Below are 17,153 nucleotides of genomic sequence, written 5' to 3'. Positions count from 1 at the left end.
CCCTGGATGCCTTAGAATCAACTGGAGTCAGGATAAGCAAAAGTCCTTGGTCTTTATTCTTGGTCTTTAGGGGTAGAAGTGAAGGGAATGGATGCAGGATCTCCACAACCTCCTTTCTCTTAGTCTATCACCAAAAGTGGCTCTGGCTTGTCTTACTTCACTCCCCTAATCCTTCCCACACTTCTCTGTATGCACCAAAAGATTGAACCAGCACAGAATAGTGGGAAGAGCCATTTTCCAAGTATATGCTAATAGAGTATTGTCCAATCGCTAGTTAGCCTTAAGTGCTCTGTTGTCCGTCCTCAGTGCTTCAACTCAGAGTTTCAGTCCTTTACAGTTGCCCATGCTAATTATGTGTGTGTGAATATATGTATATATTTGTGTATATATGTATAAATGTATTTATATACTTATATACATTTGTATGTATGTATGTATATATATATACACACACAAATTATTATTATTATGTTGTTATTGTTGTGAGATGCTTTCTTATGTGAAAAATATACCTGACTTTTTTTTTTTCTTGAATTTGACTTTGAATCATCAGTATAAAAGGTCTAGGTGAGATATTCTACTCTCCAAAAAACATTTTATTTAATCAATTTGATTCATTCATCATTAGCTGACAGGTCTATGATATATTCTAACATTTGTTTTATTGTGATTGTTCTCTGATTTTTTCAGAGCAAATTTTGATGATACTGCAACTTACTCAGCTGTGGCAACCAATGTCCATGGACAAGTCTCTACAAATGCTGCTGTGGTTGTTAGGAGTAAGTATTAAAGTGGGAAGAGACATGCCTTTTCTATCCCTCTTTCCTGTTTGTTTTTGACAATCTTTGATGAATTGTTTTGCAGGGTTCCGAGGAGAAGAAGAACCATACCATTCTGTGGGACTCCCCATTGGGTGTAAGTGTTTTATTTTTCCTTTTTTGGGAAGATTTTAAATGTTGTATAGAAATAATTATTTCACAAGTCAACATTTTATCTGATATCAAGTAGAAATACATTTCTAAAGTTTTTCAAGGATGGCTTTCATACAATCCAAGATTCAATTAGCTTTTCTTCCAATTGTGTGAGAGACAGGATTAAATGATTCTTAAAAATATGATTAAAAAAACCCTGTAGACAAAAGGATTCTTATTACTATATATTTAAATTGAAATCTCTTTTCATTGTGTTTGCTAGGGTAGGCCAATACTATTATGAATGAATTAAAAAATTATGACGTACTTATTATGTATCAAAGTTTATGCTAAGTGCGGGAGGTAGAAATACAAAAAACTTGATAGTCCCTGATCTCAAGTACTTTCAAATAGGGGAAAGCAGCATATATAGGAGGACCAAATGGAGGTATTTTTCTTGATTTGTTGCTGTGGGCTATTCAAAGTCATCCCTTGGATTTTGTTGGTCTACAGGGGCTAGGAAGATAGGTTGGGTCAAACTTATTCTTAACAACATCACATGAATAGCTTCCCCTCATTAGTCCATGAAATTTGAACCACCATTTTTCTAACACAGTGATTTTTGTGAATTGTGAAAGTTACCTATAGCCTAGTGGGGAAATGTCTAAAAATCAATACTAGCATGAATGAAGAGAGTGAGAGATCACTCATAAGCTGTGTACAATTTAGCCTCTAAATGAAAATGTTTGTATTTGTTTAAATGGTTTTTTGACTTTATCCCAATTTCATAGTTTGGATATTATAAACCAAAGGTCTGTATGGGAAGAGCCTGAAGTAAAATATCTTGTACTTTCACAGAATACATCAGTTGCATTTACAATTAAGCCAAAAAAAAAATTCAGTAAAAATTATCCATTATAGCTGCTATATAGATTTTGTACATTGTTAGTTCTAAATCATATGGATGAATTACCAGTGTCTTGGCATAGTGGTTAGTAGACTAGACTTAGAGTTAGGAAGACCTGTGTTTAAATCTTGTCTCAGACATTTACTGGTTGTATAATCTTTGACAATTCATTTAAGTTCTCAGTGCCTCTATTTCCTTGTCAATACAATGATAGGGTTGGACTCAATAACCTGTAAGGTCCCTTTTAAATTTATTATCCTATTATCCTATAACTTATAATCTTATGGCCTTTTATGTCCTGTTGTAGGTTTTTAGGCTGTCAACTCATAAACTTTCCTGATATTCATATAGTAGTTTTTTGGTTCTCAAATACTTATCATACATGTAGAAATGGTGAGTGAGCAAATGTTTGAATATGTCTTAGGGTATCCCCTTGACTATATTCCTATGCCAAATAAAAATTAATTGATTTGAGGATTATCTTAATTGTGGGGATTATAGAGGGCCCTTAGAATTTATCTATTTTCCAAATCCTGAAAAACAAGTCCCAGAGATATTAAGTAATTTATTCAAGGTCATTTAACTAAATAGTGGCAGAGTGAAGTTATCTGATTCCCAGTAAGGTTGATTTTCTATGAATTATACCAAATAACCTCTCACATGCCTTTCCTTGCTTCCATTCTTTAGACCAGGTTATTGAGGGATGATTGTTTTCTGATTCTTTTGGAAGCAGTAAAAGTGCCACTTTGGACAAGTGGCAGATAATTTTTTAAAATAATAATTAAGAGTGAAATGAAGTATTTTAAACTGTGTAGCTCATGCCTTGCTTTAAAAATCTACTTGGATTGCCTGTCATTCTTACAGATGCCTGTTACTTATTTTTTTCAGTGCCTTTGTCATCCATAATTCCTTATACCCATTTTGATGTTCAGTTTCTGGAAAAGTTTGGAGTTACCTTTAAAACAGAAGGTGAAACTGTTACTCTCAAGTGCTCCCTGGTGGTTACTCCTGATCTGAAAAGACTCCAGCCTCGGGTTGAATGGTACAGAGATAGTAAGTAGCTTTACTGTCTCTCTGAATTCTGAGATTTTGTTAGTGTGAACATCTCTTTAAACAACAGACATCTTCTGATGGCCAACTCTTGAGTGATAAGAAGCATCTCTGGCTTTGGCTAGGCTGTCTTTCAGATGGTTGCATATCCCAGGGTCTATTCTCAATAGATTTCCAACTTGGTACAGTACAGTTTGCACTTCTCTGTTATAGAGAACCCAGTGTCCATTTTATCTTGAGACATCACGGGAGGACTTTAGTAAATTTTTTTTTTAAAGTTGAACATGTGATCTATAGAAAGGAGATTACTTGGACAATTTCTCACTTATCTCTGAATTCTATGCATGGAAATGAAAAGTGATTCATTTGTATTGATTTTGCAGCTCCTTTATTATAACTACTTTTTCAGATAAATATTTGACTACACCATTAGCTGAAGGCAGCCAAAGCTATGTTGAATGACTAGATAGAATTTGGCAGTAATGTAATTGACCTTGAAAGTTATCCAAAGGAATTGTTGACAGATTAACTTTGGGGATTCTGAATTTAGATAGGTTCCCAGAAAGAAATTACTGTTGCTACTTAAGAATATCACCCTAACAGCCACCTTGAGTCAAAATGATGTCAATAGTACTGTTGTTTTCCCTGGAATAGTAGTAGGAAATATAGGTTTTGCTTGCAGGTTTTTGAAGATCAAAACCAATCTGCCCTACTTCTGTGGTTTTCCTGAGGTGTTGCTCTTAGATAGATAAAGGAAATATTTACCATGAGCATTGTTTTCTCTTGGTTATTTCTCCATCCAATTTACTGCATCTGAACACTTTCTAGTTTTGTGACCCAGAGTAAATCATTTAACTCTGTCTCAGCTCCTCATCTGGAAAATAAGCTGGTAAAGGAAATGATTAACTGCCAGGGAAACCCCAAATGGGTTCACAAAGAGTCATATGCAACAAAAATGATTGAATTATAACAATGAAAATTGTAACATCCAAGGCAAAAGTTCATTGAATGAGGGTTAAGCCTCAAATTCACCTCCCATCTTCCCCTCCTCTTTTTATAGGCAACTTTTCAAATTAATAGCAAAAACAATTCAGATAGGTTTATGTTTCCAAAAGAGAATGGATCATTGCTCTTAGTAGTTTCCTTATTGCCATGCATCATAGGAAAATAAGATTAGAGATAAAAGAGATGAATTGGAAAGCCCATGTGGTTATGTGCAGTTATCAGGTAATGCAATGAATGAGGGAATAGAATCAAAGTACATTTGACCTCATTCAACAAACTGACCACTGAAGACAAGAAAGACTGGATATAATGGAGTCACTCAGACTAATGGAACAGATTTTAATATGAGGAAGTATTTTTTTTTCAGGGAGGAGAAACAGTATGAGCAAAAATAAAGAGATACAAAAGTACAAATGTTTAGGGTACCCTAATTTATAGAATTTTTTGTTAGGACAGTTATAAACATGACAATAATTTCATATTAAATATACAAGTTGCTTGTATCAAAGGAAAATCCTCCTGGATCTCTAGCATAATTTGATAGGAATTTGAGAAGTAGAGAAAACACAGATTTTGTTAAAATAGAATTTGGACAGGAAAAATCCCCATGATACCCAAAATGATACTGATGTCAACCTTTGAAATTTTAACTTTAAGTGTAGAGAACCTGGACTTTAAATTCCAAGGGAATTTCATTAGTATTGATCAATTTGAGTAGAATATCTTTATGTGAAAATTTACTGAAGTTTAACACTCTACTTCTGGTTATAATCTTGCGATATTTCAATATAATTTGCCCACAAAAGCTGCCCATCAGATCTGATCATAATGATAGAAAATCTTAAAAAAAATCCAAAAGATTTTGCTATTTAAATGCAAAGCTATAAGGACAATTGTCTGTGATTTGTTCTTAGTCATTAACATGCAAGAGGATATTTTTACTATTTAAAATTAATAAGCTGCAAGCCACTTGATGGAAACTAAGCCCCAGAGGCAATGTCAGTCAGTTGAGTGAAATCCTTTTAAAAAGTATGGAGAAATGGACTATGCAAATTGGATATCTGATATTAAAGACACAATTTAAAATGGATCAATCCTCTGAGGCTATCATACTAAAGCAGTCATATAAGAAAAAGTTCCAACAAACTGAGTATTTACAATAAAATCATTTTTTTTTGGTTGACTCAAAGTCACTTTGGATATCATTTCTGATGGCTGCTGATGTTGTAATAATAAAACTATTATAGTTCTCAGGTTGAGGCCTCAATTCATAGTTCTGGCTTTCAAATCATTAAAAATTATATATTCTTAAAAAACTCAGTGCCAATGATAAGCCATGAACTGGTCTTGTTTTACTTTGAACATTGGCTGCAAATTTTAATAGTGTAAAAAAAAAGTATTTTCCTTTAGTACAGATGTGGAACTTTCCATGAGCAGGAAAGGAAAATCCTTTCTCTCTCTCTCTCTCTCTCTTTCTCTCTCTCTCTCTCTCTGTCTCTCTGTCTCTCTTCTGTCTGTCTCTGTCTCTGTGTCTTTGTGTCTCTGTGTCTCTCTCTCTGTCTATCTGTCTCTCTTTCTCTATAATTTGGCATTGACAACTATCACAGAAACATGGATCATTTGCAAATCATTTACAATGTCTATTTTTCATGTTTATCAGCTTTTACTTCACAAATCAGGTTTTCTTATGCTAAATCTTATGCAGGCATTAATAAATATATGCTGAATTGAATATCTACATACATGTGGAATTCTATACTTATAGTTTGTAGTCAGAAGATATTTATAAAAGTATGATATTCTCTGATAAATATCAGGTACTTAAGGGGAAGTTAGGTTTGTTATAAGTAATTTTGTGAACTTTAAGGTGTTTTTTTTAAAACATTTCCTCAATGCTTACTCTTCTAATTTCCATTTGTTCTAGCAGACTGCTTTTCTAGAAGACAATGACTGCTACTCTTCTCAGGATTCTAGGGGTAATCCTGAGGAATTGGGTCTATTTTTATAGCTCTTTTGATCACAAATCCTTTTCTGATCTTTAACCCATTGAGTACCAGCTATCCTGATCTAAATGACTCTTAGAAAAGGATTATTTTCTGAGGTGGTATATTAAGATGCTTGTACAAAACACCATTATTTCAAAATGGCAGCATACCCATAAGTAAGTAGAATCCAGGGAGAAATGAGCTCAAGTTCAAAGATCTCATGTCACCAGAGAGTCAATCATGGCTTCAGGTAATGGAAGTCCTTGTCTTCCTTATTAAAACATTTAAGAAATTCCTTGAAGGATAACTCTCTTTTCTGGGTACTGAATGTTGGTGCCTCTGTAGAGTTCATAACTCTAATTTCTTTAGTTCCGAAGAAGTCAGGCTCTCTAAAAGCTCCATTTCCTTGGTGTTTCAAGTTAGTCTTTTTTTTTTTTTTTTTTTTAGCTCCTGACTGAAAGTATTATTTATTATCCACCCAGACCCTTGGATGACATTTCCCTACTCCCACCAAGGGAGAGGATAGTCTCTCTAGCCTTATTACCTACCTTCCCTAGTTACCCTTTGATTAAGGAGCAAACTTTCTATTCAAATAACTCAGAAACTCTCTGCTCACTATTGGAATTCCTTATTTGGTATGCATAGGCCCAATTATGAACAGACCAATAGGCCTAATTCTTTCAGCTGATACCAATACATGGCTAGGTATCATCATTTCATTTCATCCAATTGCTCAAAATACTTCACTTCTCCCAAATTAAGGACTTGTTTGCATTGGAACACAAAGAAGCATTCTCACCAGATAAATCTATCAGGATGTAGAGTTTGTACTGGTGATTATTTTCCTGAGAAACATGTGAATTAGATGACTCTGTCCTACACTCTTAAATGAATCATGTAAATCAGATGTACATTGTTCATACACACATATCTATATCTACATATAGATATGTGTGTGAATATGTGTGTGTGTTTATATATATATGAAAATACACAGACACACATATATTTCCTCTCCATAGTGGTTAGGGTCATAGATCCGAAAGACACCTAAGAGACCATTTAATCTCACCCTCTCATTTTATAGATGAGAAAATTGAGCTTGAGTGACTTTTCCCAAGTTTATATATTTCATTTCAGAGTATAGCAGTGGTGATATTTTCAATAAAAGGAAATACCTGATTCCTATCCCCAAACCCTGTCTAGAAGCAAAGATATATATGTATTTATATATATACATTTATATGTAGTAAGTATAATGTCTTCTATTTTATATACATATATACATATATATATATATGTATATAAAATAGAAGACATTATACTTACTAGCCTCAGAACTCTTGGAAGTTATTTACCACAAAATAGCAATGGAAGCAGAGGTAACTGACTGAAAAAAAAAACAACAACTCTCTCCTATGTGACTTGCTTTGGTCACTTGACTTGAATTACATCATATTTAAGAAAAAAACAACCTTATTGTATAAAGTACTGGATTTATAGTCAAGAAGACCTGCAGTCAAATTTTACTGTTAGATACTTCTTGGTTGTGTAACCCTAGCATTTAACTTCTCTAAAGTTGGGTTTCTTTAATTCTTTAACTAATTAAAATTTAATTTTAAGATAGAGACTTACCATACAGAATTATTGTGAGGATAAAATGAATAAAATGTATAAAGTGCTTTCTGAACCTGGTTTTATGTAAATGTTATTATTATTATTATTATTATTATTTTACACTGATGATGTTAGCTATCAAAATTATCTCTAGATTAACTCTTTAGTACTAATTTTAAAATATATATAACATTATTGTTGGTGGAGTTGTAAGCTAATTCAGTCATTCTGGACAAGCATTTTGAAAATATGCCCAAAGGTCTATAAAACTGTATATCCTTTGAACCAGCAGTGTTGCTACTGGGTCTGTTTCTAAAAAAGAAAATATAAGAGGGAAAAGGACCCTTGTACACATGTACAAAAATGTTTGCAGCAGCTCTTTTTGTAGTGGAAAAGAATTGGAAATTGAGGGGATACCCACCAATTGGGTAATGGCTAAATGAGTTATGGTATTTGAATGTAATGAAATATTATTATTCTATAAGAAATGATGAGTAGGATGATATCAGAAAAGCCAGGCAAGACTTATATGAACTGAGCTGAGGGAAGGGAGCAGAACCAGGAGAACATTGCGTATATATCTGCAACAAAATTATGTAATGTTCAACTATGAAAGATTTAACTCTTCTTAGCAATATAGTGATCCAAGACAATTCTGATAGACTTGGGATAGAAAATGCCATCTGTTTTCAGAGACTATGAAAATATGGAGACTGAATATTAATTGAAGCATTCTATTTGTGTCTTATTTTTTTCTTTGCTTTTCCCCCCTCATTTTTCCCTTTTGTCTAATTTTTCTTTCACAACATGACCAATATGGAAATGCGTTTAAAATGATTGTACATATATAACCTGTATCAGGTAGCTTACTGCCAGAGAGAGGGAATACAAGGGAGAGAGGGAAAAAAATTTGGATATCAAAATTTTACAAAAATGAATTGAAAACCATCTTCATATGTAATTGGAAAAATAAAATATTATTGAAATTTAAAATATATAATTCATCAAAAATAATCATACAACTTAAAGTCAAAACGGATAGTACATATCACTGTTTCCAAAGCTCTCATTTTATAGATGAAGAAATGAAAATCTAGAGATAAAAATGATTGCCTCAGATTACACAGTAAATAGCAAAGTCAAGAATTGAACTCGAGTTATTTAACTTAAAAGCCAATAATTTATGGTAAAATTTGCTGCTTCTCATAAATGTTAATTCAATATCAACCAATTAAACATTTATTAATAATAAAATGATACAATATTATAAAGAGATTAGTACAGTATTTGGCAACATGTTGTAATATTAATGTTTAACTATTATTGTTGTTGTTATCAGCTACTGTGGACAAGGTTCTAAGTTTAGGAATAAAAGATGCAATGGGAGTAAAAAAAATATGTCTTACCCTCAACTTCTGATGTAGAGAGGAAATTATACACACTTATAAAATACACAGTCTATATGTGTGTGTGTGTATATCTATCTATCTATCTATATATATATATATATACACACATTACATATGCATGTAGTATGCATGCATGCTATTTATACATATGCTTATATATCTACATCTATATACATATATGATGGTATAAAGCAATGTTGGAGGCAGCTAGGTGGCTCAATGCTTTGGAGTCAGGAAGAACTGAATTCAAATTTGCCCACTTACTCAGACACTTATTAGTTGTATAATTGGTAAGTCATTAACTTCTCTTTGTCTTATTTCACTGGAGGAGGAAATATCAAACCATTTCCATGGGCAATATTGGTGTGCTATGGTACACAGGATCACAAAGTGTTGGACACGACTGAATGACTGAACAACACAAGTTAATGTATGACTCAATGGAAAATGAGATTTGAAGAACTATGAATTCATTAGAGAGACATATCACTGTGTTAGGCAGTGGCCAAAGAAGATTTCAGAAGAGTGGTAATATTCCAGGACAAGTATGTTAATGCAGTCAGTTAAGTGTTAGAAGATACTCTTGGATTGTCCAGTCTGACAGAACCTTATGTGTTTTCAAAGGTGAAAAATGAAAAAAAATCAGCAAATTAGGTTAGGAGGGCCTGGAATCCTACATTGTAAATATATATATTTCCAGCAATCATTTGCCCTCCAAAGTCATTCTAGAAATAGGAAAAACACATTAATACTGAAATTGCAGAATAAAAGTAATACATGTGAGAGATCTATTCTATTTAATAGACAAAAACAAACAAACAAACAAAAACAGTCCAAACTCTCAAGGGACATACATTTTTGCTGCATATATTCACATATGTTTGTGTATTTGGTGTGTGTGTATGTGTGTGTGTGCATGTGTGTATGTGCATGTGTGTGTGTGTTTAAACAAAGAGATTTGGAAATATGATATAATTTTTTTTTGATTTTTTAATTTTAGATTCTGTATTTAATCTGTATCAGGAATTCTCCTTACCATCCATTCCTAGTATATCTTGTTAGCTCATTTGTAACTTCTACCCTTGGAGAATTGCTTGGGGGTACCAAGAGCTTATGTGATCATAGGTCAAAAGTAGTTTTTGAACCCAAATCTCCCTGCCCCAAAGATGGTGTTTGATACATTATATTACATTTCCTCTCAAAGCACAGCACAATACTATAAATATAAAGTACACACTAAAAGAATTCATGACTTCTTTTCTTCAAAGTGATATTATTTCTCTATTATAAAAGTGCTTTCATTTTCGGCCATATGACATTGTGGTTCTAATGATGCTATTATTTGTTTAAAATGCTATCTTATGGTAGTTCTACTTGCAAGTGATTCTCTGTAACTTTTTGAATATCTTTCCCATAGTGTTTTTCTTTAACCTAGCAATGATTCTATGGGTATATTGATAAGCCTGTAAGTTATGTTTTTGTTATATTGTGTTACATATTTGTTAGAATATTAAAGAAAATTACTTGAAGTTTTAAATGTGGAAATATATTTAATTTTAGAAAAAGAAAAAATGAGAAATCAAGCCTTTTAAAATTTAAAATATTAATTTAATGGGCTTAACAGTTTGCTGGTTAAGTGTTTTTTGTTTTGTTTTTTTGGTTTGGGGGAATTTGAAAACTGGGAGCCAATGTCAAACTGAAGTCTAAATGCTTTTCCAGATGTATTGCTGAAAGAATCTAAGTGGACAAAAATGTTCTTTGGAGAAGGACAAGCGTCACTGTCATTTGGCCACCTGAATAAGGATGATGAAGGCCTTTATACTTTAAGGATCATTTCAAGAGGAGGCGTGACTGATCACAGTGCTTTTATGTTTGTAAAAGGTATTGGTTTTATTGTCTTACTTTCATCTTTATTTTATGGATCTGTATTTACAAGAGTTCCTTAACATTTTTTCTGTTGTGGATTATATATGTATACATATATATATATATATATATATATATATATATATATATATATATATATATATGTATATATGTATAATGTTCACATGTGTGTATATATATATATAAAATAAATAAAAATTATATATATAAAGTATATATAAGTATAAATGTATATGTAAGTATAAATCCGATTTCACATACACACACACACACACACACACACACACGAAATTACTTACATGGAAATACACTTGTTATAACAATAGAAAAGTTCATAGGCTCCAGGTTAAAGGACATTGTTTCCTTTGCACCTTCTCATCTTGAGGGATTCCTATTTACCTTTTTTTCTTGATCTCCCATGAGGAATTTGTCCACTAACTGCAGCAGACTCCTGATTCTTTAAATGTTTCTTGGGTATTGGCACATCATTGTGCCTTATTCCTTTATTCATTTAGGTGAAGAAAATAATGGTGCTAACCAAATAGGATCAACTGACAACTGGAAGTAAAAAGACAATTTTGGATAAAGATGGCAGTAGACCCAAATCATGAGATGTTCACTATTGTTTTTATACTTTAGGGACTGGACCTAATGGTCACAGTATTAAATAACAGTAAATGATATTCTAACCTGGTAGTTCTACTTGCCAAAAAGCTACTTGGGCACAATAAACTACAAGAGATATATTTGTCACATTCTACCATAAGTAGATTACTTTACAAAAACAATGATTAACCATAATAGCATGTTGTAGAGAATTAGGATGTTTTGAAGTAAGGAACATTAATCATAGGGTACGTGTATATTGAAGATCTGTCTGAATGCTTCCTACTTTCTTTATTGATGCATTTTATTTTTGTATAATCTACATTTTTCCTTTGAATCTCTTTCCCTTCCCTTGCCCTCCCAAAGCAAATTAACAAGACCAATCAGCAATTTAAAATATCTGCTGTTATATGCAATATTCTATTTCTCAACAAAAGTATGTAAAAGTATGGCATGTTACTTTTTAATAAATCATTGGGAAATATAGTCAATAAGAGAAGATTAAGATAGTCATTAGTATAGCTTTCAAATACAGAATTTTCCCCAAATCCCATAACTTTAGAATTTTCCAATAACATGTATATTATAAGAATCTTACAAAAAGTTGCTGGGGTACTTACTGATTTGCCCAGGGTCATAGAGACAGGGAGGTTTGCGCTCAAGTTTTTCTGACTCCAAGACATAGCTAAAATCCACTAAGCTGTGATGTCTCATCATTTATTATGCCTTTCTTATTTAAATTGTGAAGGTCTTCAATATTTCTTTCAAATTCCTTCCTATTACAATTCTGGCTGAATATAAAGAAACAATGTATTTGTGTCATACTTATAACATGCAAGGCACTGTGCTGGACTGGAGATTCAAATAGTTCATGCTTACAAGGAGCTTATGTTGGTCAAAGCATTAGATACACAGATAAATAAGTAAAAGGTAGATTGAAAAGGCTAGAGTTCTAAAAAAAATGGAGTCTAGGACAAACATGGGATAGAAAGTAACATATGAGCTGAAGTTTGAAGGCAGTTAAGGATTCAAAACACTTAGGAGAGGAGAATTCTAGGCACATGGGAGAGTCTGGCTAAGACATGGAGAAAAGAAATAGAATGTCCAATTTAGGGAATAGCTAGCCAGCATACAGCTATCTTTAGGACAGAAAATGGGTAAAAGGGATAAGACAAAGTATGCTAAAATATATATGATGAGAAAAAATTATCTACTAATGAGGTCACAATGATATATTCCATGACTACTCAATGTATCTCAAGTAGCTCCACCTCTCTGTGTCCCCTATTGCCCACACTTTCCATGCTAACCACCATATAAAGTCCTTGACTATTTTTTACTTAAAGGATGCCAATAATAGTTGAGTTTTAGACAATTGTTCCTGAGGCTTTCTATACTTTATAACAGATCTGTGCCCTAGGTCTCTGCTTCTTTTTTCTATTTCTCTCTAGGTTCTGCCCAGCCTCTGGGACCTTAAGATTTGCTCAACATTTTTGCCCTGGGTATCAACCAATGTCCCTTTTTGCCTAACATGGAACACATAGATTATTAGATAAAGAAGAAGCCTCAGAGATAATTTAATGTAAGCCTTTTATTTTACACAGAAGGAAACTTACTGAGAGGTAAAAGGACATAGCTTGAATGGTTCTGATGGTTTTAAATCTATTGTCCTTTTTACCATGTCACATTCTCTATTCCCTTGTTTAGTTGATATGCAGTTGTGTCTGCAGACACACATATTGTACAATTTCTCTTGTCTTATTACTTTTCTTGCTCTTTGGAGAAAGAGAATAGGAGGATGCGACTTGAGAAAGACAATGTCATAGCAGCCTCAAATTCATTTGGAAGAATGTAAATTGTTGGGTTTATATAATCAGGAGAGTTCAGCCTCATATCTTTATAAGGTTCCTTTAACACATCGAACTGCCTGATGGACATTTAGTGTTTTCTCTTTTAGAGTAACTGGTAAGTAAGGGAAGAAAGAAGGGGCTAGGATTTTAATAAGCCTTTCTTTACAATAAACTCTTAGATGAGGTTGATGATGACATTGCTGCTACTGTTGCTACTAGTTGGCTAGCATTTATGTAATGGTGTAAGGTTTCCAAAGTGCTTTTTATATATCTCCTTTGATTTTCCCAACATTTTTGGGAGGAAGGTACTCTTATTATCTTCATTTTATAAGAGGAAACTAAAGCAGACAGAAGTTGTCACTTGCTCAATATTATGTGACTAATAAGTATCTGAAACTGGATTTTACCTCTGATCTTCCTAAATTTCTGAGACTTCTTTCACTTCTTGTATTCTATCCATTCTGCCTTTTTGCTATCCCTATAGGGTCTTCCTCAATGTTCAACAACAAGAACAGCAATATTAGGTCATTTTACCTTTTATATGAACATCCAGAACATAGTATAAAGGAAGAAACTCATTAGCAATAAATGACTTTGGTTTGAACAAAACAAGAGAAAATAAACTTGTAACATCAGTGTTGGGCAATTTTACTGACTGGCTAGGCAGACATTAAATTGAACCTTTTATTTTGTGTACATAGCTGATGGCAAGACTCCCTCCTACCTCCGACCCATAAAATGTAATCAATGTGACATAGTTTAAATTGCCTTGCTTATTCAGCACCATCAAGAAGAAGAAAATAATGCAAATATGGAGGAGTAGAACTATTCAGATTATTTTTTTGCTGTATATTTTAAATGAAAGAGCAAATAGCTGGCTCAACACTAAGATATTTTAAGCTTTTAATCTGCTGAAGGGAATAGTACAAGAAACTGTATAATGTTTATATGGTTAAGTATGCATAATATAGCCATAGATTTAAGTGTAAAAATACACATTTTAGACTAGACCAAGTATGCATGTTTCAGTGAATTAGTGCACTGAAGTATATCTTTTGACTTTCAGCACAGTTGGACTCAAAATTTAAAATGAATAAAATGAAAGAAAGAGGATCCTAATGAGGGAGGAAGTAGAAGAGTGAAATTGGCCCAAACACTAATCAGCTTTCTTTCCATAAAACATGAACAAACTCAGAATGGTTTAGAGATATCGAAAAAGAAAAGTATCTGAATAGATGTTTGTTGTGCTTTGACTTGGCAAACTATAGCACAAAAGCAAAACAAAACAAAAAAAAAACAACAAAACCTAATTCTCACTGCAATTTTATTCTAACTGTAAACAGAAGAAATGAAAATATTATATTTTATGCTTGTGTGATTTTCCATTTTACTTTTTGGATCAAATGATGAGTGGTCATGGAATTGGGTGTTTGTGGAAGAAAGTACAGACTGTGTGAGCTTTATCAACTGAAGATCTGAAATAAAGACTTCCAAGTTTTCTTATGAAACTTTCAAGTTGGTAACTGGGATTTGCAATTATTTTTATCTATCACTTATGATAGAATTCAATTTTTTACCAAATATAGTGACAGCAACATAGGTACGGAAATGAATTTGCTTAAGAGGTAACATTAGAAAATGTGCAGAGTAATTTTCCCCTTCAAAAATCTTACATGAAATTCTCAAATAAATGCTATGCATTTGTGAGTACTAAATCACAGGCCATTATATTAAAGCAACAAAATTATTATTCCAAGCTTAGTGATTTGTGGTTATTCTAAGACTATGACTATTAAATTAATTATGTTCTGGAAGATTGCATTGTAAGTGGGTTATACAATTAACCTTTTGATATGACCAGAAATATACTTATTTCCTATCTGTTCCAGATGCTGATGCATTAGTTACTGGGGCCCCAGGAGCCCCTATGGATGTAAAGTGCCATGATGCCAATAGAGATTATGTTATTGTGACATGGAAACCACCAAATACTACTAGTGAGAGTCCAGTCATTGGCTATTTTGTTGATAGGTGAGTAGACATCAAATTTTCCTGAGACTAAAATGATATCCAAAACTTTATCAATAATCTTCTGAAAATTATATTAGAATATTACATCCCATATTAATTTTATTTTGCCACTTCGTTTGAATATATGATACCCCATGGTTTGGTGTTTGTTTTTTTTCCTGTAGAGAACAATCTTAATGACTTAACGTGTTCAATAAATTGCATCAACATGGTCACATTGTTTGTGTATGTAGTATTAATGTCTGAGGAAGCTAGAGAATGTCTCATTTTAACCTTCCCCACTCACAAACATACGTCTTTGATTCCTCTGAAATCTCCCTAATAAAGCTTCATATATTTATGTATAGTAAAAATTTAATCCTATTTTGAAGTAACATGGAGTTAACCTAGGATTTTCAAAGAGTATTCCATCAGAGCATACATAGTTTGAATGTGGATCTAGTGATGAAAAATATTTCTGTTTTACAAAAATCAAACTAGATAACTGCTTATGACTTTGGATAAAGTATTTGTGTTTGTGTGTGTGCTTGTGCATGTGCTCTCGTGTGTGTGTGTGTGTGTGTGTGTGTGTGTGTGTGTTTGATCAAAACTGCTGAATAGTACTTTGGACTAAATTATAGAAAGTTTGCTATCTGCATTTGAAGAGGGAACAAGGACTGATGAAATTATGAATCTCTAAAATATTAAAATATCTCTTATAGACAGAAAGGAAGAGCTGCTTTTAAAGACTTGTTACTTAACTGTCTTTTCTTGAACTTTCAAAATTCAGGCATAATTATGTGTGATACCTGATTAATGTGTTTACAAGTTTAGGTTATGTTTCTCAATTCTTTTCTTGCTATGTTGAATGATTTCAATGTTTTTTAAGAGCTTTAGCACTTTATACAAATATTGAACTAATCATTTAGTTTTAGAAAAATTATCATCTTTTGGCTAGTTTTCATAGGCAGAATGGTGTCATGAAAAGATGACCTAGCTAGGAGTCACTCAATAAACATTTATTAAGTATCTTTTATGTCCCAGGCATTGCATTAAGCACTGGAGGTACAAAAAAGAGGCAAGAGATAGTTCCTGTCCTCAAGGACCTTTACAACCTTACAAGTGGGAAAGACAACATGCAAACAACTCTATACAAAGCAAGTTACATACAGAATAAATGGGAAATAATGGAGAATAACACTTGAATTAAAAGGGATTGAAGAAGATTTATTGTAGAAAATGGGAGTTTATTTGGGACTTTAAGGAAACCTGGGAATATGAGAGGCAGAGAGGTGGGAGAACAATCTAGGTATGGAGGATGGCCAGAGAAAAGGCCCAAAGCTGAGAGATGAGTATCTTGTTTAAGGAACAGCAAGTAGGACAGTGCCCCTGAATCAAAGAGTATGTAGAGTAATATGATATAAGGAGGATCCCGTTCTACATCAAGACTTTCCTGATCACAATTGTTCTTATTTTCCCCCACAATTACATTGATTTCTGTATAACTTAAATAGTTATGTGTCTCTCCAAAAAAGTATGAGCTCCTAGAAAGTGCATTGGCACATGGACAGAGCACTGGACTTGGAGTCAGAGACTGAATTTAAGTTACTCTTCAAATACTTTCTAACTATGTGACTCTGGGCAACTTGTTTAATCTCTCTTGTTCTGTTTGTTTAATCTCTTTCATTGCTCAAATGATGAGTGTGGATAATAATAGCAACTACGATACAAGATTTTTGTGCTGTTGTGATTAAAATGTTCAAATTTTATAATATAAAACTTTCTGCAAACTTTAAAGTATTGTATAAATATTAGCTAAATTGAAGACAGATACACTGCACTTTACATATGCAATCCTGCCTATTTTCAACTCCATGGAACGATATGCCCTACCTAGGGTATACTTATCACTAAAC

The 17,153-nt window shown here is 32.9% G+C and overlaps 1 protein-coding gene across 1 annotated transcript in view; it reads left to right on the top strand.

The window, feature by feature from the left end:
• Nucleotides 1-17,153, top strand: part of MYOM2 (myomesin 2) — a 152,338-nt gene that overhangs the window by 46,272 nt on the left and 88,913 nt on the right. The window contains exons 7-11 of the mRNA XM_003757920.2: nucleotides 691-779; nucleotides 865-915; nucleotides 2,707-2,871; nucleotides 10,604-10,765; nucleotides 15,117-15,258. Of these exons, the coding sequence (XP_003757968.1) occupies nucleotides 691-779; nucleotides 865-915; nucleotides 2,707-2,871; nucleotides 10,604-10,765; nucleotides 15,117-15,258 (609 nt within the window). The remainder of the gene's footprint in view (nucleotides 1-690; nucleotides 780-864; nucleotides 916-2,706; nucleotides 2,872-10,603; nucleotides 10,766-15,116; nucleotides 15,259-17,153) is intronic.

This window comes from Sarcophilus harrisii, chromosome 2 (assembly GCF_902635505.1).
Source record: "Sarcophilus harrisii chromosome 2, mSarHar1.11, whole genome shotgun sequence".
Taxonomy (NCBI): Eukaryota; Metazoa; Chordata; class Mammalia; order Dasyuromorphia; family Dasyuridae; genus Sarcophilus; species Sarcophilus harrisii.
This window is presented reverse-complemented; position numbering and strand designations above follow the sequence as displayed.